General features: G+C 41.8%; 1 protein-coding gene across 1 annotated transcript in view; it reads right to left on the bottom strand.

Annotated features, from left to right (window-relative positions):
- Positions 1-2,962: 2,962 nt before the first annotated feature.
- Positions 2,963-24,634, bottom strand: part of SPRYD7 (SPRY domain containing 7) — a 32,650-nt gene continuing 10,978 nt past the window's right edge. The window contains exons 2-5 of the mRNA XM_082244322.1: positions 21,736-21,852; positions 17,910-18,076; positions 5,749-5,851; positions 2,963-3,227 (exon numbers count right to left, since the gene is read on the bottom strand). Coding sequence (XP_082100448.1) covers positions 3,130-3,227; positions 5,749-5,851; positions 17,910-18,076; positions 21,736-21,852 — 485 coding nt within the window. The 3' untranslated portion in view covers positions 2,963-3,129. The remainder of the gene's footprint in view (positions 3,228-5,748; positions 5,852-17,909; positions 18,077-21,735; positions 21,853-24,634) is intronic.

Below are 24,634 nucleotides of genomic sequence, written 5' to 3'. Positions count from 1 at the left end.
GTTCAGGAAAGTAGGCCTGCAACTGCAGAATTTTTGCGTTCTGGGCATATGTCCCAGAATGCATATGGTCCTAAAACACAAGCACCAATCAAGTACAGCCTCCAGCCGCCATATATTATTACCTTTCAAATTTTGGCAGGCTGTCGGCAGTGGGGTTGGACACATAAGAGGCCTTGTGGGCCCCAAAAACACTGATGTGGTGCATATGGTCAAACCAACAGTGTGCAAGTGGCCTTAATAGAGCATCTATTTAATAGCTACTCAGTGTTGCACAGGTGTACTTAATTACCAAATCATTTAGGAAAGAAATGACAATGACACCTGTAAATGTTAATATGCACGTGTCATTCAACATGCAGCCAGTGGAACTGCTGGAAGGTAGAGACCACCATAACACACTAGGAATAAGTAGGGATTGGCAAACATCCAAGTAATGTAGGGCACCAGATTGTAAATTAGACTCTTAACCACTCTGGCCACAATGTTTTGGGAGGATTTTCTCCTTAAATCCCCTGAGATATTAACTCATCAAGGAACAACATGACCACCATCAATTCTGGCTTGTCACTGAGGATTGGAGCACAAATGAAAGAACACAGTGACCGGTAAAAAGACACAGAAAAAAAAAAAAAAAAAAAAATCAATGACATCCTGAATTGGCAAAAGCCATGAACTCCTTTCCAGTGCTGCCGATCTAAAGCTAGGTTTATAGGCTTGTTTAGACAGACATTTTATAAAAGGTTGTTCTTTGACAAACCATGTGAAGAAGAAAGTTACCAGAGCTGTGTGAATCCCAGTGTGCCTCATGTGACAACATTTTTTGTGAGAAATCTAAACAGAATGCAATAGACAAATTAACCACTGGCCTTTTTGTGCACAGTAATGTGGTAAACTAACAAGTACAGTACAAACAATGGGATTTCATGCAGGCACACTGTGGTATGTTGCACACCAAACAATTAACTAGTTACCCCAAGTCATGCTATCATCAGCATAAAAATCCATAAGGCACTCTGGGACTAAAGTATTAGAGAGTAGGAAACACAGTCAGAAGAAGTTTGTGTTACACGAAGGACGAGACCCAGCTACACTATATACATCGCACTCCAGTAAAACTAAAAATGTCATTATGAAAAATAAACCTGTGTGTTCAAATGTGTGCAAAATATGTTGCAATCACTGAGAAAAATAAGACTGCAAGTAATACTGGGTCAATGTGAACTATTTAAAGAAGATCTCTAGGAAAAGAGTTTTTTTTTTTTTGGCGAGGGCTCATCTGTGATTTTTAGCACAAAGCTCGGTGATAGAAGCCAAGGGCTGTCAGAATATGGACCACCATTCTGAAATAAAAAGCATGGATACTGACTTGTAGTCTAGCCGTTTCCACAGATCTGTGCAGAAATGAAGAGTTTGATAAAAAGCACAACCTCTACCAACCACTCCATTTCAATACTGCTCATTACTTTTCATTTCAGATAAGAGCTCAGACTCTAAAGAGCCCCCAGCCTTCCTTCGACAGAAGAAAGCTGTACATTTCTGAGCACCTCCACCACTGTTCCAAGTAGAGAAAATCTTTAAACTAAAACAGTCAGCCTTTTTAAACGGTTTAAAATAAACATCCCAAGTACAGGCACCACAAGTTGCTTGCTTAGTACTCTATGCGATTCTCTCACGCTAGGTTCACTTTACTACTTTAAGCAATTGTCGCCAAATTGAAAGCCCCCCAAATACAGCTGTCAGTGGTCTCCAAACTGCGGCCCTTCGCTTGCTTTTATCCAGCCCTTGGGGCAATATTTAATTCATGGGCACCAACAATGAGGCACAGCTCTTCCCAATTACACCAATGATGGGAGACCATTCCTCTCAATGACACAAGCGGTGGGGCACAATTCCTCCCAATGACACCAACGATGTTGGACAGTTCTTCCCCAATTACACCAATGATGGGAGACCATTCCTCTCAATGACAAGCGGTGGGGCACAATTCCTCCCAATGACACCAACGATGTTGCACAGTTCTTTCCCAATTACACCAACGATGGGGCACAGCTCCACCTAATGACACCACCAATGAAGGGGCATAATTTCTACCTAAGAAACCAATGATGGGGCACTATTCCTCTCACTGACACCAAAGATAGGACATTTTACTACAACTTATTTTGGGACATTTTCTACCCCCGATGGCCAAAGTCCACATCCCTTCCCCCTCCACCCCCAAAGTCTGAAGTACAGTAAACTGGCCCTTATTATAGAAAGTTTGGAGACCCCTGATGAAAATAATTATCTTTTGTGCAGCTGAAGCTACTCCATGGAGGCAAAAACAGTCAGCTGATATTTCTTCAGAAACAGATACTTCAAGTAATATCATTCTCCTGGTCTCCCACCCACCGCTGTGCCCAGTTTTATCTCCACCCAGCCCCCACATTAATACAGAACACAACAGCGAGGAGGGGTTGGTAGGAAGAACCCCACAGCATGGTGAGGGACATTCCTTAAAATGTCTGTTTCTGAAGAAACTTCAGCAACTTTCTTCTTTACAGCGACAGCTTGTATTGGGACCTTCTGTTTTGTGACAAATGCTCTAAACCTTGATGGTGTTACTTCAGGGCTAAGCAATAATAACTGCCATTTTCTTTGCCCAATGAGGTCTTCCTTACTGGCCACAGAGATACCTTTGTTGGAGAGGAGAACTGTAATGTGAAGGACAGAAGTCAGGCAAATTAGACCCAAGCAACAAGTGAAACTAGTTTAAGAGAAGCAGGCAGAGGAATTTCTGGATAATCAACTTCTCAAGCACTATGTGGTGTCTGATTTTATGCAGGAGTTTTATTTTTACAAGTTTAAAACGGCCAAAAAAATGCACGTTAAATCACTGGCTAAACTATCCTATTTACAATCAACACCACTAACAATATGCCAAAATCTACCATATATATCACAAAAATATCAGAGAAGATCTGTGGGCAGTGGCATTTGCAGCTAGGCAATACTTTGTAAAATACTTACACACACAAGATCTGAAAGACCTGCACCCACTGAGATAAAAATACAAAGCACGTGTTCAGTATGCATCGTGCAGCTTAAATAATAATCAACAGCTTTGGGAAAAGTGTAGAGATTCAGTCCTTAGAAAATCTGCTGCTCAAATAAGATCTTCTCAAAACCAGGTGGAGGAGTGTGGTAAAACTCACTGAACTGGCAGTCCAGGATTGCACTGTCATCCACTGCAAGAAGAACAAGGACAAAAACTGGTTAATCAAACACTCTACATTACAATGGCACACCTGCTGTATACATCAAAACCATCCACATGTGTCACGACCTGTATCATCTCCCTCCTTTTTTCTCATAGTGGCTTCTATAAAATGTATGTGTTAATTTGAAACTGCTTCTTCCAATTAGTTTGTTAATGATTGTGTTAATAAATCTGGGTCAACATGTATTTAATGAAGTCCGCAGATTGAACCACTGCCAGCTCAAGACTGGACATATCTGATTGATGGTAGCAGCTACAGGCATCATACAGATATCTTTTTTAGCCGGCGAATCCCTGCACCGTAAAAACAATCATAGCGGCAGTTCAGCCACTTGATCGTTCTTACAGGCGGCAGGAGGGGACGCGCTTCTTCCTCTGGTGCTTCCACTGCTTCACTCCTGCGATCGGCGAGCCAGAGAAGGAATTCACCGGCAGAAGAAGTTCACTATAAATACTGGAGGACCAGATGGTCCCCGGCAGTCTCTGACTCTCAGAGGCCTAGGCACAACATTGATGCCACGTCTGGCCTGGCAGGTGTTAATACTGCTGTGCACTCGGCTGGAGAAGCCGAGATTGTTTGTTTTTTTTTTTTTTATCTTAGTCTTCCTGCCTAGAGGAGAGATGTGGGGTCTTCTAGACCCCACATCTTTCCATAAAGAGGACCTGTCTTGTAATATGAAAAGTGATAAAAAAAAAACCTAAATTTAAAAAGAGAAAGTTTAAAAATATAAAAATAAAACAAAAAAAATTTAAAGCGCTGCCATCCCTGCGGGCTCGCATGCAGAAGCGAACGAATATTTGCGTCGCACACGCATATGTAAACGGCATTCAAACCACACATGTGAGGTATCGCCTCTAACGTTACAGAGAGAGCAACATTTCTTAGCCCAAGACCTCCTCTAACTCTAAACTGGTAACCTGTAAACATTTTTAAAGCGTTGCTGGGGCTTTTTAAGTACGGAAGTTTGGTACCATTCCACGAGTGTGCGCAATTTTACATCGTGACATGTTAGGTATCTATTTACTCAGCACTTCACAAATGTTTTGATATTCAAAGTTCCTATTCACACCAAGGCAGCACGTTGCAAAGTGTTATCACACTTTGCATTAAGGCAGTTCAAATGGGTTGCCAACAAACCACAATGGATTTGAAGACCGTCAAGCATAATTTTCTATTTTTTTAGCAGTGCAGCACACAATGACACTACAATATTACCATGTCTTGTGGTGCACTGTAATGTTTATGCATTCTATTAATTTGTTAAGGTTACACTGATAATGGCACCAAACACATATGGTACTGTAACATATGCATCACTGCAATGAAAATGTGTAAAATGGTCACCAACTCTGTAAAAGGTACCATAAAAACAGGGGGCAGTATAACTCAATGGTTAAAAAGGATCCGGAGCTGTGTCCATCAATGAATGAAAGAGAAATCACCTGTTATAAAACTATAAAAAAAGTTTTTTTTTTTTCAAAATTAACTGACTTCCCCAAAACACCACCACCAAAAGAAAGCTTTATTTGGGTGAAAAAAAAATTATAAAAGTGTCATATGGGTACAGTGTTGCATGACCGCGCAATTGTCATTCAAAGTGTGACAGCGCTGAAAACTGAAAATTGGCTTGGGCAGGAAGGGGGTATAAGTGCCTAGTAAGCAAGTATTTAAGCAGTGAAAGCCTGGGGTAATTTACTGCCAGCGTCCTTAACACAGTAACAACACAAAAGGGCCGGAGTAACATCCCGCACCCCCAATATTGAGGGTATGTTGCCTGGTATGGTACAGGAGGGTCCTCGCTCGCTAACCCCCCTTTCCTGACCTGCCGGGCTGCATGCTCGGATAAGGGTCTAGTATGGATTTTGGAGGGGGCACGCCGTTTATTTCTTTATTTTTCATTGCCGGCATTTTTTTTTCCTTCATACACCGCGGATGACTCATCGGTTGTTAAAAATGCAGCTGCCCACTACCTAAAAGCCACGCAGTTTACTGGTTGTTAAGGTTGCCAGCAAATATTGCATGCAGGAACTACTAATTTACCGCATTCAAATTTTTTTTTCTTTGTGTAAACTGACTTTCACTTCGGTTTCATCCGTTATTTACACAGTAAAATACCAAACAAAGCAATAGTTAATTGCCATTTTCAGGATCTCATGCATTATTTGGGAAAACACTTAACTTAAATACCGCATACGATGTGGTTCTGTGAATGAAGCCCACTGTGCATGAAGCATTTAGCTCTGCCAGCAAGTATCCAGTAATATCGCCAGCACCTGTTGGACTGTAGCCTAAGTATTTGTGTTTGACATCGCTCTGTTGAAGAGGCATTGTCCCCCAAAGTCTGCTCCCACTAAGCCATACATGATTACTGTGTCCTGTAGTGACACAGAAGACAGCTAGAGGGAACCACTGGGAGCTGTGAAGGACACAGAAAATGGTAAGACATAGGAGTGACAACAAGGATATTACCCAGAAACATATTACTTACCATATACAACAGGAAAGACGGTCCCTCTTATGCCCGATGCAGGACAATGCATATTCTTTCCATTTAAATACACATTTAACTCTACATGATCATAAGTAATGCCCTATAGAAAGAAATAAGGAAAACTTATTAGTCAGTGATTAATGGAGAAATAAACAAATGACTACTAAAACATATGTAACAACGTTGGTTCGTATAAGCCAAATTTACAGTGAAAGAAAAGTTAAAAGCACAACTGAAAAAGTATGCCTTTTTTTCCCAAAACAATTCTATTACCACACAGGTCTTAAAGCACAAATAAAAAAAAAAAAAAAAAAAAATGTAAATCCTTTGCCCAACAAAACTAAAAATAAAAATGCAGCTTTTGTTATAACGCTAACCCTCAATCTGCAGCAGTCCTCATCAGAGGCTCCATTCACTAGATGCCACCACCCATCTCGTGGATGGCCAGCACCACTCAACTTAGTTCTCTGATCTGACGCGGTCATACATGTAACTTCAAGGGAGGCATCATCACATCTGCCTGGACTCAGAGAAGTAGTGCAGGAGTAGGGACCACCCACCACCACGCCGAGAAAGAGGAAGGACTCATGTCACTAACAGACCCTCAGTAAAATAGTGGATGCCTGTGTATTGTGGGAGGGTGAGAGCAACTTAAACTGAAAATTTGGTTTAAAAGAATATCTACACTGTATCCGAACACCAAACAAAAACACAAATTATTTTTTAGTAATCAAAGTAACCCCCACCAATTCATCCAGGTCTTCCATTGCAAGCCTCCTTGGGGAAAAAAAATTAAATTTTCCCATCTCTGGCTTTAATACGTTGAGTCACTAACCTACAACAAGCAAGCAGCAAATATTCTCTATCTATAAATATGAAAACTTCCAATCAAGTTTTTTGTTTTCTTATTGAAGCTTCTATCAATTTGCATGTTCATTTAACAAACACATACACAAATGACATACAACCATGATGCAGTACTACCAAGCCACCCATTGTACAGTGGTACGGGGTAATCCATCAAAAACTAAACACAAATTGATCGCATGTGTGAGTTGGACACAAGTCCTTATATGTATCTACTACCCTGGTGCCCTGCCTTGCTTTCCTTCTTTTCCCCTCTCTTCTACCTCTCTCTTATCAGCATTCTCTTTTATCCTTACCTATTCTTTCTTATCCCTGTCTTGTTGGCTCTGTTTGCCCAGATGTTTAGACCACTGAGTGCGTTTTCGTGCACACTTCCATATGCGCTTTACTCATAGCTTGAACATTGGCATTTCCTTAGTCTTTGACACTTGTTGGAAACGGTTATTAGTATGTTACTGTTTGAATCGTGCTGTCTGCATTCCATTTGCCATGCAGAGCCTGTTGGTTTCTTGTACTACTGTTTCTTGCTCTGTTGTTTGTACATTTGTAAACTTTGAAATTTCCAATAAAAATGAATATGAAAAAAAAAAAAAAAAAAAAAAAAAAAAAAAAACTAAACACAACACAGCCAACATCATAAATCCCAAGAAAAGAAGAGGCTTTTTGAAAAATTCATCAAAGTTATCTATCAACCTAGTGTAAAAAAAAAAAAAAATATGTGGAGAGGCAATACAGTATTTCTAATCACCAATGTATTGAGAAGGTAACTGCAATGCTGGAGACAATGGATGTAGAATGTTAGACATCCAAACACCATTTACACTTTCAGAGGGATCCATAATGGATGTGACACTGAAGAAGAATATGGATAATTTAATAGTAGACGGTGTAATTTAATTACATCTTTGAGTCTGCCCTGAGTGGTAAAATAATACTGGTTACATTATTGTAGTAGCCACCATAGTTTGTAGAAAAGTGGGTCAAGTGAACAGCCAACCACTTCATAACTTAAAAAACCTTTTCGGACACCCACTTCGTTTAAGCTGGGTACACACTAGAAGAAAAATCAGAAGAAAACTTCCATACAAGTAACGACTGGAAACCAAGGTGAAAGCTAGAGAATTTTTATTCGTACATAAACACAACATCCGATTTTCACTCAATGTGTACAGTAATCGTACAGAAATAAGCTAAAGTGGGGTACACACTAGTAGAAAATGGGCCGAAAATTCCCGTCCGAGGTAAAATCGTCCGATTTTCGCCTAGTGTGTACACAACTTTCAGCAGCCGATGCCGACATTTTGAACGAAAAAAAAAACGGAGGGACAAACACCAAAAATTTTTTCGTCCGTCCCCAGACGACCAATTTTCGTCTAATGTGTATGCAGTACGTCCGTTAAAAATCGGATACCAAAGACCGCGCATGATCTGAAGTTGCTGACAACCCGGAAGTCTAGGAACAAACGTGCCAAAAAAAAAAAGAAAAAAAAGGAACGAGAAATTTCGTGAACATTATGCACTGTCAACTAAAAACGGTTATGAATGCTGAGAAGAGAGAAAAATCGGAGGATATTTCGTCCGATTTTTGTCAAGTGTGTACGGCCCTTAAGAGAAAAATACATGCACGATCAGAAGCAAAGAATGACTCGGAAGAAGGTGGTAACGAACATAGAAATCGTGAACAAGAAAGAACACTTGCCTTTGTTGTTGAGAATTTTTGTACAAGGTAATACCATTGTTGGTTACATCATGATACGCACCTTCAAATCATTCATCTGATTTTCTAATAGTGTGTAATCCACTTAACATACTCTTCCCTAGAAGGGCGGCATAAAGGTGGTCTCTCCAGAGGAGGTGTGTGTTTTGAGTTTGAGATCAATATTTGTAACACTGTTAATTATCAACACTATTGTCTCCCAGCATCTGACAAGCTTAGGCATCTCCATAACACATAGATCAAAGTACCTGGGCCTTGGCAACATCTGGGGCGTGCAGGTAAATCAGAGATTCCCCATTGAAAGTTTTTTCAGGGTTTTACAACTATGTAGAATAAAAATCAGTATATGTTATGAGATAGGAAGATTTGGAAGCATAGTCAAAGCAGCCTCCCATTTTCCTCATCAAATTCACCTACATCTCTCTCCCATCCAGTCAGCATGTTAGGTAATTGATGTGAGATATCAAATCCACTCAGGTTTGGCGTCCACTATCTTTGAGTAGAAGAGGCCAGAGTGAGCCTTGAGCCAGGCCTGTGCTTCCAATGTATAACCATTGATAGCATTTGTCTGGACAGCCCACATTCGGCTTCTAGGGAACACTGTGAGCGGCCATCTTCTTGGTGGGCTCCAGATTTACCACACACCACACCGAAGTGTGCCTTCACTGAGGGACACCAACAGCTGATCCCAGTGAGCCTTCCGGCTGGTATGTGACCCTTGAGTCCGTTTCCTTTACAAAGTGCTGGGCCTTTGTAAACTTGGGCTTTCTACCTTTTTAATTAGACTGGGTCATTCACACATGACTGTTTATCTGGACTGCGTGCTTTATCTATAGCTAAATAATAAATGTTAATTCATGGTTTATATGGAAGCAAGTTTTAATTATTTATTCATCATCCTCCAAGTTATCTACTTGTTTCTCACGGATATCTTGATTTTACCAGTGTGCAGCATATAGCCTTTGTGTTTCTGTTTTGGATATCTCCATTCCTTCACTGGATTGCATACAGCACGGGTCTGGGTCAACGAGATGCATGTTACTCCCACACATGCAGGTGCATCTCAAAAATTTAGAATATCAAAAAGTTTATTTCAGTAATTAAATTCAAAAAGTGAAACTCATCTATGGTATAGATTCATTATACACAGAGTAATACATTTCAAGCATTTCTTTCTTTTAAATTTTGAGGTTTATGGCTTACAGCTAGTGAAAACCCAAAATTCAGTATCTCAGAAAATTCGATTATTACACAAAACTAATAAAAAAACAAAAAAAAAAAAAAAAGTTTTTAATACAGAAATGTTGTCTTACTGAAAAGTATGACCACGTACATTATAGTATGCACTCAATACTTAGTCAGGGCTCTTTTTGAATGAATTAATGCATCAATGCAGTGTGGCATGGAGGAGATTGAATGGAAGCCCAGGTTGCTTTTATAGTGGCCTTTAGCTTGTCTGCATTGTTGGGTCTGATGTCTCTCCTCTTCCTCTTGACAATACCCCACAGATTCTCTATGGGGTTTAGGTCAGGTAAGTTTGCTGGCCAATCAAGCACAGTGATACCATGATCATTAAATCAGGTAGTGGTACTTTTGGCAGTGTGGGCAAGTGCCAAGTCCTGCTAAAAAATGAAATCAGCATCTCCATAAAGCTGGTCAGCAGAGGAAAGCATGTAGTGCTCTAGAATTTCCTGGTAGAGGGCTGCACTGACTTTGGACTTCATGCAACTTGGATTCTGTACCGCTCCACTCTTCCTCCAGACTCTGGGACCTTGATTTCTAAATGAAATGCAGAACTGACTAAGCAACAGCCCAGTACTTTTTCGGCTTAGCCCAGGAAGGTTCTGGTTAAGGAGAGGCTTAACACAAGGTATGCGACAGTTGAAGCCCATGTGCTGGATACGTCTGCGTGTGTTGGCTCTTGAAGCACTGACACCAGCCATAGTCCACTCCTTGTGACTCTTCTCAAATTCTTGAATGGCATTTGCTTCACAATCCTCTCAAGGCTGTGGTTATCCCTGTTGCTTGTGCACTTTTTTCTACCACACTTTTTCCTTCCAATCAAGTTCCAATTATATGCTTGGATAGAGCACTCTGTGAAAAGTCATCTTGTTTAGCAATGATCTTTTTGTGGCTTACCCTCCTTGTGGAGGGGGTCAATGGCTGACTTCTGGACAACTGTCAAGTCAGCAGTCTTCCCCATGATTGTGTAACCTACTGAACCAGACTGACCATTTAAAGGCTCAGGAAACCTTTACAGGTGTTTTGAGTTAATTAGCTGATTAGTGTGACACCATGAGTCTACAATATTGAACTTTTTCACAAAATTCTACATTTCTGAAATACTGAATTTTGGGTTTACTAGCTGTAAGCCACAATCAAAATTAAAAGAAAGAAATGCTTGAAATATATCACTCTGTGTGTAACGCATTTATATAACATATGAGTTTCACTTTTTTAATTGAATTATGGAAATAAGTTACCTTTTTGATGATATTCTAATTTTAGATGCATCTGTAACTGCTAGCCCATTCTATGGTTGAGTGCCTTGGGTCTGTTTGTTGCATTTTTTTTTAAATACAATGGGACCACCAGGAATCAAATCCTTCCAACGTATATAATCAATTCATTTTTACCATTTCTGCAAGAATCATAATGTCGATTATTTATGTATGATCTACAAAAGTTGGAGGAGTCCAAACTATTGAGTAAATGTATCCTACCAATTACCAATCAGGGCAGTTTGCACATGCATTACGTTTAGACTTAAATTTATGTAGCAATGGAGATTATTAACCAAGTACTCCTGAATATGGGGGGGGGGGGTCACTTTTACTACTAGGTATGTTATTTGTGAGGCACACTACAGGACAGGCTACTAAAACATCTAATAATATAAGTCAGTGAGTTGCTTCACGCAATAAACTGTATAGAAAAAAACTCCAGTACAAATGAAAAGGGATTGGAGTGTGAATTAGATATACGAGGATAAGAGCCCATTCACACTAGCACGACTTGTGAGGCAACTTGTGTTGCCCCAGGTAGCTTGACATAACAAAAGCAATGTTAATCAATCAGTGCCGTCTTAATTGACACTACTGAAGTCGCTCCGATTTCAGAAAAGGGTCCTGTACTACTTTGAGGCGACCTGTGATCCGACTGTCCCATATACTTCAATGGGAGTTGCCTCCTTATCTTAATTGACACGACTTGTTATCAGACTTTCCAGGAAGAAGAAAGAGATTAGCCAGGCATTCCCCACAGACAAAGTCGCCTGTCTCTTCAAAGTAGTGCACAAGTCTCTTCCAAGTCTCTAAACAAGTCTCTTCAAGTCACGGGGCGACTTTCTGGTAGTGGTAGTGTGAACCAGCTCTAAGTGTTGAACACAAATATAAATATAATTATAAGTGCCCATTCATACTACCGCGACTTGTCAGGCGACTGGTCAGCCTGACAAGTCGCGGTCCATGCAGTGCTACAGGAACCGTTCTAATAGGAGCGACTCAAGTCGCTCAGACTTAGAAAATAGTTCCTGTACTACTTCGGGGCGACATCGGAGCGACTTGCATTGACATTCATTATATGAAGTCCGTGCAAGTCGCGCCGAAGTCGTGGTGCACGCGACTTCACAGGTCGCCCCCGAAGTTGTGCCGCGGTAGTGTGAACCGGCACTAAAGGTGACACACCATAAAAATTAAAAAAAATGAAGATTGCCAGAAAGTCCATATAAGATATAAAAGTTCCAAAACAAGTGACAATTCTTGTGTAATTTCTTAAGTGCTTCTTCTCTTTCCAGATGATGCTATGATCAGCAAAATGCATTGAGGTCCAGCACGTCACGTCCGGTTTTCGGGAATCTGTAGCGTGGAACGCGGAAGGAACACTCTCCAGCCGCTCCTATTGTACCTGTAATTCATTGCCTGTTGCAAGTGCCTTAAGAGGCACCATAAAATGTGAGTTTTTTTTTTTTTTTTTTTATTTCTTCTACCCATAATAAAAATTACTACACCACGAGTGGCTCTCCATGTATTTTTTGAATCACCCACACAGGAATTCTGAGCCACCCATTTAGGAGATCATCCCTGAATCTTCACCTAGGAGGAGGGTGTCGCTGAAAGACCTCTTAAGCTTCACTTGCACTATAGGTCCCTAGTGCTTCTGGTAAGTGACCTCAGCTCACAGGGTGAAGGATCAGATAACCCCTACGTCACTTCTGTACCCCACTAAGAGAAGAAGCACTTAAATTACACAAGAATGGTCACTTGTTTTGGAACTTTTATATAGGAATATTGCACTAGCACTTTACCTTTTTCACCATACAGCCAGGTTTGCATTTTTGCACCATCACCTATATTTATAGATATTTTTTTTCCCTATTCGCAGAGATACTAAACACATCTGGTGATTTTTACAGCACTATTATATATTTATTGTGGTTTTGATTTTAGATTATATTTATGACTGATTGCACCCATGTGTTAGCGCCTCACTACTTCCTTTATTTCCATTTAAGTTCATCAGGCAGCTTCACATTTATATTGCTACATTCCAAAGCGAGGCGCCATCATTCTCTACATTTCCCTTTACAGGACAGGCTAGGACAGGGAACCCCTTTACTGAATTAGAGACATAACGGATTCCAGAGAATATAGTATCCCCAAGGAAAGAAGGGTGTCAGTGTAAACAATCTGTATACATCTACTGAATCAGTAGCTCAAAGTACTAAAGCTGTTGGATTAGCATTAAAGCCAGACAAACAGTATTTCCAAAAGAGAAGCTCAGTTATGAAAGGCGCGGCAGCGTTTTATTACTTATCCCTTGATAAAGTCACGTTGTGCTGTGACGCAACGCGTCGGGAGAAGCCGTCTGACGTCACTTCCGGTCTTTGGCCGAGACCGAAAACTACCAGTATTCACCGCCATACCGCTGCCACGCCACTACGCTGTTATTCATATTCTGAAATGTGAGTTTTATGTTTTTTTTTCAATAAATGTATTACAAACTTACTACACTATGAAGTCCTTCCTTTTATCTATGGTTTGAGCCACAAACCCTGCTCAGGACAATTTATCCATTGATGCTTGATGCTGGCTGTCTAGAAGGGATTAAGGAGCCTCTCATAGAAGTGACCCCTTTGGCTACTGGAAAGCGGATTGATCCATCCACATTGGAGAACCTGTTACCTATTGGTACAAACGCTCTTTATGAGTGATTTGGAGGTGAGCGGCCATTTCACTTATTTATGGATACATGCTTACCATCGCAGTGATTACGTTTCCCGCACCTACCGAATTATTCCAGTTTCCCGCACACCTGGCAACTTGCTTAGACACCAGCACTTTTTTACTAAGATTATCGCCTCTTTTATGAACTTTTGTATACTACGTCATTATTGCTTTACAAAGGACTTTTAACCTTTGTAGTATTTGCTGTTGTTACCCCCCTCCCCAGCTTTTTGGGGGTATTTATACTCTTTATATATTTTTATTTTTCCCATTTATCTATAGTGTGTCTTTTACCACTTTTTATGCTCTCCTGATCAGATTTTTTACTGAATCAGATTTAAACACAGTGCACCTTGATTCACTGTCACTTTATTATCGGTTTCCTTTCAGTGATTGAAGTTTTTATATAATTTATTGTGGTTCACTTATTTGCACCTTTAGCACAGTGCACTTTACCACATCACTTTATTATCAATCATTTTATCATTATTAATATATTTTGTAGCTCTAATGTATTCTTGCTTTGTCCATGTGTATTTATGTGATTGAGTAAGTGCCGATTCATTATTATTCTTTTGCTTTAATGTATGTGGTGACACTACTTAGAATTGGCTGCTAATATTGCGTTTATCACACTCTACTCTGCCTGGTTTCTACATCTTGTTTATGGTCAGCGCTTAGGTCTTATACTACTTACTTTATTACTTATATACCTTAACTATAGTATATATTTTATATGCGGCCCGAGGAAATTTCTCTAAACTCAATGTGGACCAGAGAAGTCAAAAGTTTGGACACCCATGCCTTAAAAATTGTACTGATGAATTATTGTACCATAGGTGTGAAAATATATTTACTTGTGCTGCATACATTCCTGTAATCGGTTATGTCTGCACCATATTCTTTTCTTTTTCTACAATAAAATAATATTCTCACTGTGAAAGATAAAATAGCGAACAAGTGAACTATTGTCTCTGCTGATAGAAAGGTATTGATCTAAAATTGCAAAGCTAAATGGACTTTCTGTATTGGTAGAAATCACCCAGCCCCCTCCGCGCTCTCCATTTTTTCCAGGCTAAACCTAACTAGTTTTCAAAAAGCTCCCTGCCCCTTCCTAATATGTATGCTGACCAACCTGTATAAGATATGCACTCCCTGACCACTTTATTATTAGGTACACCTGTTCAATTGCTTGGTAACTCAAAGTGCTAATCAGTCAATCACATGGCAGCAACTGAATGCATTTAGGCATATAGGCGTGGTGAAGATGACTTGCTGAAGCTAGAACCGAGCATCAGAATGGGAAAGAAAGGGGACTTACAGTGCCTTGCTAAAGTATTCGGGCCCCCTTGAACTTTGCGACCTTTTGCCACATTTCAGGCTTCAAACATAAAGATATAAAACTTTAATTTTTTGTGAAGAATCAACAACAAGTGGGACACAATCATGAAGTGGAACGAAATTTATTGGACATTTCAAACTTTGTTAACAAATAAAAAAAACTGAAAAATTGGGCGTGCAAAATTATTCAGCCCCTTTACTTTCAGTGCAGCAAACTCTCTCCAGAAGTTCAGTGAGGATCTCTGAATGATCCAATGTTGACCTAAATGACTAATGATGATAAATAGAATCCACCTGTGTGTAATTAAGTCTCCGTATAAATGCACCTGCACTGTGATAGTCTCAGAGGTCCGTTTAAAGCGCAGAGAGCATCATGAAGAACAATGAACACACCAGGCAGGTCCGAGATACTGTTGTGGAGAAGTTTAAAGCCGGATTTGGATACAAAAAGATTTCCCATGGTTTAAACATCCCAAGGAGCACTGTGTAAGCAATAATATTGAAATGAAAGGAGTATCAGACCACTGCAAATCTACGAAGACCTGGCCGCCCCTCTAAACTTTCAGCTCATACAAGGAGAAAACTGATCAGAGATGCAGCCAAGAGGCCCATGATCACTCTGGATGAACTGCAGAGATCTACAGCTGAGGTGGGAGACTCTGTCCATAGGAAAACAATCAGTCGTATACTGCACAAATCTGGCCTTTATGGAAGAGTGGCAAGAAGAAAGCCATTTCTTAAAGATATCCATAAAAAGTGTCGTTTAAAGTTTGCCACAAGCCACCTGGGAGACACGCCAAACATGTGGAAGAAGGTGCTCTGGTCAGATGAAACCAAAATCTAACTTTTTGGCAACAATGCAATGCAAAACGTTATGTTTGGTGTAAAAGCAACAGCTCATCACCCTGAACACACCATCCCCAATGTCAAACATGGTGGTGGCAGCATCATGGTTTGGGCCTGCTTTTCTTCAGCAGGGACAGGGAAGATGGTTAAAATTGATGGGATGTTGGATGGAGCCAAATACAGGACCATTCTGGAAGAAAACCTGATGGAGTCTGCAAAAGACCTGAGACTGGGACGGAGATTTGTCTTCCAACAAGACAATGATCCAAAACATAAAGCAAAATCTACAATGGAATGGTTCACAAAGAAACATATCCAGGTGTTAGAATGGCCAAGTCAAAGTCCAGACCTGAATCCAATCGAGAATCTGTGGAAAGAACTGAAAACTGCTGTTCACAAACGCTCTCCATCCAACCTCACTGAGCTCGAGCTGTTTTGCAAGGAGGAATTGGGCAAAAGTTTCAGTCTCTCGATGTGCAAAACTAATAGAGACATACCCCAAGAGACTTACAGCTGTAATCGCAGCAAAAGGTGGCGCTACAAAGTATTAACTTAAGGGGGCTGAATAATTTTGCATGCCCAATTTTTCAGTTTTTTATTTGTTAACAAAGTTTGAAATATCCAATAAATTTCGTTCCACTTCATGTGCCCCACTTGTTGATTCTTCACAAAAAATTACAGTTTTATATCTATGTTTGAAGCCTGAAATGTGGCAAAAGGTCGAAAAGTTCAAGGGGGCCGAATACTTTCGCAAGGCACTGTAAGTGACTTTAAAGGTGGCATGGTTGTTAGTGCCAGACGGGCTGGTCTGAGTATTTAAAAAACTGCTGATCTACTGGGATTTACACACACAACCATCTCTAGAGTTTACAGAGAATGGTCTGAAAAAGAGAAAATATCCAGTGAGCGGAAGTTGTGTGGACGAAAATACCTTGTTGATGTCATAGATCAGAGGAGAATGTCCAGACTAGTTTGAGATGATAGAAAGGCAACCGTAACTCAAAACCCACTCAGTACAACCAAGGTATGCAGAACGCACAAAACATCGAACCTTGAAGCAGATTGGGTACAGCAGCAGAAGATCACACCGGGTGCCACTCCTGTCAGCCAAGAAAGGGAAACGGAGGCTACAATTTGTATGGGCTCAACAAAAATGGACAATAGAAGATTGGAAAAACGTTGCCTGGTCCGATGAGTCTTGATTTCAGCTGCGACATTCAGATGGTGGGGTCAGAATTTGTCATAAACATGAAAGCATGGATCCACCCTGCCTTGTATCAACGGTTCAGGCAGATGGTGGTATAATGGTGTGGGAGATATTTTCTTGGCACACTTTGGGCCCCTTATAACCAATTGAGCATCGTTTAAACGCCACAGCTTACCCGAGTATTGTTGCTGACCATGTCCATCCCTTTATGACTACAGTGTCCCCATCTTCTGATGGCTCCTTCCAGCAGGATAATGCACCATGTCGCAAGGCTCAAACCATCTCACCACTGGTTTCTTGACACTGAGGTGACTGTACTCCAATGGCCTCCACAGTCTCCAGATCTCAATCCAATAGAGCACCTTTGGGATGTGGTGGCATTGCATTATGGATGTGCAGCCGACAAATCTGCAGCAATTGTGTGATGCTATCATGTCAATATGGACCAAAATCTCTGAGGAATGTTTTAAAACACCTTGTTGAATCTTTGCCACAAAGAGTTAAGACAGTTCTGAAGGCAAAATAGGATCCAACCCAGTACTAGCAAGGTGCAACAAATAAAGTGGTCGGTGATTTATATACTTACCTATCCTCAGCCCACACCAGTCTGGTCACATGATCTCCCATATCAGGCAGCTGCTGCTGCAGGGGAGACGAGAGAGCTCTCAACAGCAGCTAGGAATGCCCAGGAGCAGCAACGTCACTCATAGGCTTCAATGGTACATCTGCTGTTTGTGCTCCCAACTCTCCCCTGCAGCTGATGTGGACTAACACAGGGGAGCCGATCATGTGATTGTGCCGAAACAAAGCAGGCGAAAAATAAGTTAGTACGAACAACTCTTACATAGGGTAATCAAATAGGTGTTAGAAAGGGGCTAGTTAGGTTTAGCCCGGAATTCTACTTTAACAATTTAACATTATGGCACAGTAGCATTATAAATCGTGTTGCACTCACCACTACATCGCCCTCTTGTGGAAGGCTGTTGGCTGGTAGCCTATTCTTCTCCTCATTGTTGTGATAGATGGCTCCATCGTTTCTCATCACAAGACCGTGTACATCTCTTCCTAATGGAATCTGATTAAGGTTGGCTTTTTGGGTTGCAACACCAACTCCCCAGACACCTGTTATATTGGAAAAAGTATGTTTATATCAAACAGCCTTAAATTTTCCATTCCTAATAAAAATAGCTTACTAAAACATAACAGTAAAAGGTATTTCCTGCAGAAAATAACAATTTAACAAATCTAAGGGCTCTTGCAAACTGGTGCCAAAAACCCCCCAAAACAAACATGTTTTTAGGTGTTCCAGGTTTCTTTTCCTTTTTCTTTTCTTCTATTACAGGATGTGAATGCAGCTTTTAATTAGCCTGTACAGAAAGGTGCATAAATATCAGCAAATTAGTGCCACATTTAAGCCATCCACACATGGATCGAAATTCAGACAGTTTAGCAAGGATCAATCTATCGACTGACTTGTGTACAACCAGCCTATTGGGCTTTTTACAAACTATTAGTGCCACCGGCTACAGTTGGCAAAAAAAAAAAAAAAAAAAAGACGATCATTCGTCTGATAATCTCATCGTGTGTGCTAGGCTTTAGTTGATTTACCTTTTAATCATACTGTCTAGAACAATCCAGAATCCAATGTGTTCACAAATCTGCATGTTGTAGATAACATCACTGTGTGCACAATGTATATTGTGTAGTGAAGAGTTTAGTTTAGATCCCATTGTCTAATTGTTAAACTTCTTTACCCCCTTCATCGATAGCTCACAATGGTCTTTGCACATAGAATTGTTTAAACATCTTGCTGGCCGCATATTCATTAGACCTCATGCACACTGTTGCAGTTTGTGAGACTGGGCATTTCTTTTCCTGCCCTCAAACTTCCTTCAATGTTATCTTATTTGTGCATGCACACATGGACGCTTTTAGCAGTTTATCAGGAGAGGAGTTTATAGGCTGTTTTCTGAACGTGGGAGTGGGAATTCTGACCACAAAAAACACTGAACGCTATTTAAACACTCATAAACTTCAGGCACAATTACCACTTCAGCGTTTAGCTTTTCAATGGCCAGAATAAATACAAATTTTGGCCAATTAAATAAACTCCCAAACTTTGTTTAACTCTACTAAACTCACCTAGAATGTTTTGACAAAATGCAGCTTAGGCGAGTTTATGGCCCTTTCACACGGGCTGTCCGATCAGGTCCCCCCGTCAGTTTGATCAGACCATTTATTCACCCCTATGGAGCCGCGGTTGTCAGCGAACACAAGTCCGCTGACACCCGCTGCTATCCAATCCGATCCTGTCTGCCAAATCCAGACGGATGGTGGACCTATTCCCCATCCGTCTGGCGGATAGTATGAAAACGCGGTCCATTTTTTATCTGATCTCCCCATAGAGGAGAGAGGGACTCTGACAGGTCTGTCTCTGCACAGTGAGCGGTGACGGACCTGTCATCTGCCTGCTCAGCGGGGATCAGCGAAGCAATCCCCTCTGAGCAAGGGAAGTCCGTCAAACAAATCCACTTTGTGTGAAAGGGGCCTATAACACTGGTTATCTCCTGTCCAGATAAACAGCGTTTACAAGAAACCAGTGTGCATGAGCCCTTAGTGTGAAGCTAGAGAAGTGTTTAGCACACACACACACTACTTATTTTTACTTTTCTAAGAAAAAGAGGAGCTGTAAGGTACAAGGCAGCACAGTGCAATTTTTATTGCACAGGAATGCAGTCCTTCCAGATTATTCACCATGTACTAAACTCACCAGTTGTACCTGTAGCCATAATAAATTACAGATTTACTTGCTCAGAAGTGCATCTCAAGCCTAGTGCACATGGGCAGAATATCGGGCGGCATAGACTTCGACCACGTGTACTTCAGTGGGTCCGACAGAAACCGGGGCATGACTGAACAAGGTCTGCCGATCGGCTCCTGGTCAGAGTTCTCAGCCATTGGCTCGGAGCGCTGACCAGAGTGTTCTGGGGGGGGCTCAGTGGCTCCTCCTGAGCTGTCAGTTCTGTTTCGTTCAGCCCTCCTGGGTTGAAAAAAAAAAAAAAAAAACCTACTATTGTGTGCAGAGCTTAAGGCTAGCCACATAAACTTCTAATTTTTTAGCCTGTGGAATGAACAAGAGAAATCAAATCGATTCCTCCATCCACAATAAAACAGCATGCTTAGAAAAATTTCCTCAGCCCACTGTCAGAATACATGAACAATTAAGCAAGCCATAGATTATGCAATTTTCTTTCCTTTCACCATGGCTAGAAGGAAAGGAAATTGCTTGAGTTACCCATCAACACAGTCAGTGTTGATTGGGGAATCCCTCTCAGAGCGCTTGTGTTCTGTTGGTGGGGAGCCTGCTATAGCTGCTGGTAGTGATCACATCAAAAAAATCCAACTTTGTACTGAAATCAATCAATGGATCAACTTCAGTATAATAGGCCTGCCCCTTGGATGGGTTGAATCTTGGCTGGTCCCTGCTGAACCAGCCAAGATTCAATCCATCTATTGCTGACTTTACTGCACCTGACAGGATTCAGTCACTGTGTGGCCAACATTGTCCACCTGGTTCCTCTGACAAGCAACTTTAGTCAAGCCAGGTAAGGCTGACTGGGCCAACCAAGACTCAAATTTCAGCTGATTCAGGAGGCATTGTCTGAAATTCAAGCCACGCATGGCAGCTTTAAGGCACCACTAATCCCAAGCATTAAAAGGAGCTAGTTCTTAGAAAAAAAAAAGTCAGTCAAATTTCGATCCGCTCCGGCACTTTTTTTTTTCACGGAGCGGATGACACTTGTGTCATCTGCTCCGTATGTCTGCATATCATCCCATCCGTTTGCGGATGATATACGGACATAATGTATGTCTATGGGCATTGCGGATGTCAGCGGATGACACCGCTGACATCCGATTTTGCATCCGTTCCGTTTTTTAAATGGAACAAAAATAGGGTTCTGTTCCGTTCTAAAAAAACGGAACAGAACTGAAAGGATGAAAATCGGATGTCAGCGGATGGTCATCCGCTGACATCCGCAATGCCATTGACTTACATTATGTCCGTATATCATCCGCAAAAAAAATAGGATGATTTGCGGACATGCGGAACGCCCGTGTGAAAGGGCCCTTAAGTGCCATTATGAGACAAGCTGTTCTTTTCTGTTTTTTTTTTTTTTTTTTATGGAATCAGAAAACAAGTGGCAGTTATCTGTGTGCTTAGACCAGCCACTCTCACCCAGGGTTAATCCAGAGGTTCCCAGGCATTACTTCAGCTGTGGCTGACTGACCTCCCATCTGATGGGGCTTGGATAGTTCTTGGTCCAGCATTACTTGGCAGAGCCAGTGGCCTGACCACAAAAGATCTTTTATGCTGTCCGTAAGGGTGGCATTCTGACCATCACTATAAACGGGAGCATATTTTCTACTGGACGCTAATCAATTGGTTTTAGCAGGGGTTCCCGAGACCTGAAGATTATTTGAAGGGGTCCTCTGCGGCAAAAATTTTTGAGAAAGTCTGGCATAGGTGGTCTACTTTTGCAAATTCTTGTCGACTACAATCCTCAGGCAAAACCCAAATATGTTTTCCAGGAATCTGCACACACAACAGGTTATCTACACAGCTTCCACAAAAAAGTTTAACTTTGCCAACTACTGATGAACTGATGTGTAGGCAAGCTTGCAGTAAGCCCAAGTATATGCTTTTCCTTATGCCTTTGATCCACCTGGGTCATCTGCACAGTTTTTAAGATTACTCTAGCCAACAATTATTGTATACCAACCTGTAGACTGAACTTTAAACTCAAAGTAACTCTTATTCTGATGAAGAGGAGCATTGGCAAGGCAGGCACCAGTGCCACAGATTCTTCTGCCATTTTTAACAATTACGACATCCGTTCCTGCAAAGAGGGAAAGATGCATTTACTGTACATACCAGAAATGGTCTTCCTTTTGTACGCCAACCAAAAAAAATGGATTTTTGTAAAATCTTACCGTAAAATCCTTTTCTCTTAGCTCATCGACAGACGTAGTCCTCGGTGATAGACCACCTTCGGGTTATGTTACCTCCGCAGGAGCAGGACTAGACAGGAAATTAAAAAGCTCTGGCCACACCCTAGGGGCAGTCCCAGAGGGTATATCCTCTCTCTCTCTGCCTCAGCAAATCAGTTATGTGAAAAAGCAGTGCTTAGAGAATTTAACCCAACCCAACTCCAAAACAGAGGGGCGGGGACTACGTCTGTCGATGAGCTAAGAGAAAAGGATTTTACGGTAAGATTTTACAAAAATCCATTTTTCTCTAGCGCTCATTGACAGACGTAGTCCTCGGTGATACACCACCTTCGGGACGTCCCAGAGCAGTATCACAACTGAGGGGTGGGAAAATGGAAATCAAATCCCAATCTAGAAGGCCCAACCGGTGCCAACTAGAAGTTTACAATGCTCATCCTTAATGATGAGACTCAACAAAAAAGGAGAAAACAAATTTTTTTTTTTTTTTTTTTCAAACAGAAAAAAACCCTCGAGGTAGACCACCGGTCTCCTCAAATTGCGGCCTGCAAAACCTTGCGGCCAAATGAGGCATCCGCCGATGCCGTCACATCAATTTTATAGAATTTTGTAAAGGTATGTACCGACGACCAGGTGGCCGCCTTACATACCTGGACCACTGATGCCTGATGGCGAAAGGCCCAGGAAGTACTGAGCGCTCGAGTGGAGTGCGCCCTAACAGGGAACGGAGGACTCTGACCCTTAATAGAATAAGCCTGTACCACCGTTTGTCTAATCCATTTGGCAATGGTCGCGGCAGATGCAGGCAAACCCTTTCTGGGGCCATCCGTGATCACAAAAAGTGAATCCGTCTTACGGAATGATTCCGTAGCTTTCAGGTATACCCTGATTGCCCGAACCACATCTAAGGAATGCAACGCATGTTCCCGATGATGCTTGGGCTGAGGACACAAGGAAGTTAGTACAATATCTTCATTCAGATGAAAATCTGAAACCACCTTGGGAAGAAAAGATGGCTTAGGATGAAGTACTACCTTATCCCTATGAATCACTAGGTATGGTGACTGGCATGATAATGCAGCCAGTTCTGACACCCTGCGAGCAGAAGTAATAGCCACCAAGAAGACCACCTCCTGGGATAGAGTAAGCAAGGGAATCTCCCTGATGTTTTCAAAGGGAGGTTTCTGTAGAACCGACAAAACCAAATTAAGATCCCAGGGCGGTAAAGGCGCGCGGACTGGAGGAGCCAGGTGCCGCACCCCCTGGATGAAATTCCGCACCAAGGATTTGGTAGCTAAAGGCTTCTGAAAGAAGATTGCTAATGCTGAAACTTGACCCTTGATGGTGCTCAAGGCTAGCTTCTGCTCAACCCCTTGTTGCAAAAAGGCCAATATACGAGTCACCGAATAGGTACGTGGAGGAAATCCTAAAGATTCGCACCACGCAATATAAGTCTTCCATGTGTGATAATAGACTTTGCTGGAAGTCGCTTTCCTTGCTTTAATAAGGGTAGGAATGACTGAAGTAGACAAACCTCTATCCTTCAGTACTTGGGTCTCAATGGCCAGGCCATTAAAACCAGCGACTGTAAAGCACGAAGGTAAATTGGTCATAGAGACCACAGACACTCCCTGAGACGAAGTTCCCACGGAACGTCTGCGACTAACATGTCCAAGTCGGCCAGGCCGGCTTGAGGAGGCCAGCCTAGAATTTCTAGGACCACTGGCGCTGATTGGATCTGAACCAGGCGTCCCTAGAGCTATCTGGCCCCGACCATCCGAGAAAGTCTGGTCGTTTTCTGTTCCCACACATTTATCAGATACCTGATAGTTATCAGGAAAGGTGATCTTTTCTGGTTGAACCTCAGGGACCGAAGTCACCCGACTAGAGGCTACTTGGCCTATCTGGTCAACCAGATCCGATTCCTGTGAGGTATCGGGATTAATCTTAGGAAAAGGTAAAGGAAAAGATCTTTTCAGGGAACGGTAACTACCGCTTCCTGTGGTACTTAAATGTTGGAAGGGAAGAATCGCACCGATAGTAGTGGTTGATGCTCGATCTAATGTCCTGAATACCGGTGAAAACGTCCCCCCACCCTGAAACCGGGTGGGGGCGCACCTTCAGGCTGTGTACTCCTTTACTTCGGGTTTGGCTGGGTTGGTCCTCTGCTTGTCCGACCAGCCCTTCTTGAACCCTCCTGGAGGAGTCTTGCCTTTCCCGCTAGTACCAGCCGGGCGCCCTTTATGGGCGGTAAAGAAAGGTCCTCGCTTGTTGCGAGGTCCCTTAGCTTTTGCAGCCTGTGGCAAAAAAGTGCTCTTGCCCCCAGTGGCATCCTTAATGATTTCATCTAGGTTGGCTCCAAATAGACGATTCCCCTGAAAAGGGAGATTGGTCAAGGTCTTTTTGGAACCTAGGTCAGCTGACCAGCATTTTAACCACAGCACACGTCTGAGGATCACTGCTAACTTAGATGCATGCCCTAATAGGGGAGTAGTGTCCAAGGCTGCGTCACAGATAAACCGTAGCCCTTGTATGATCTGTTCCATCAAATCAGATGTCTCCTGGGGAATATCTTTTCCCCTAAGATCTTGGCGTACCATTTTCGCCCATTCTGTAAGTGTCTGGGAAACTAGACCAATAACGATTACTGGTCTAAATGCTGACCCTATCAGA

Source organism: Pelophylax lessonae (assembly GCF_965119305.1).
Source record: "Pelophylax lessonae genome assembly, chromosome: 2".
NCBI lineage: Eukaryota > Metazoa > Chordata > Amphibia > Anura > Ranidae > Pelophylax > Pelophylax lessonae.
The sequence above is the reverse complement of the archived record's forward strand: the minus strand, read 5'-3'. Positions and strand labels throughout refer to the sequence as shown.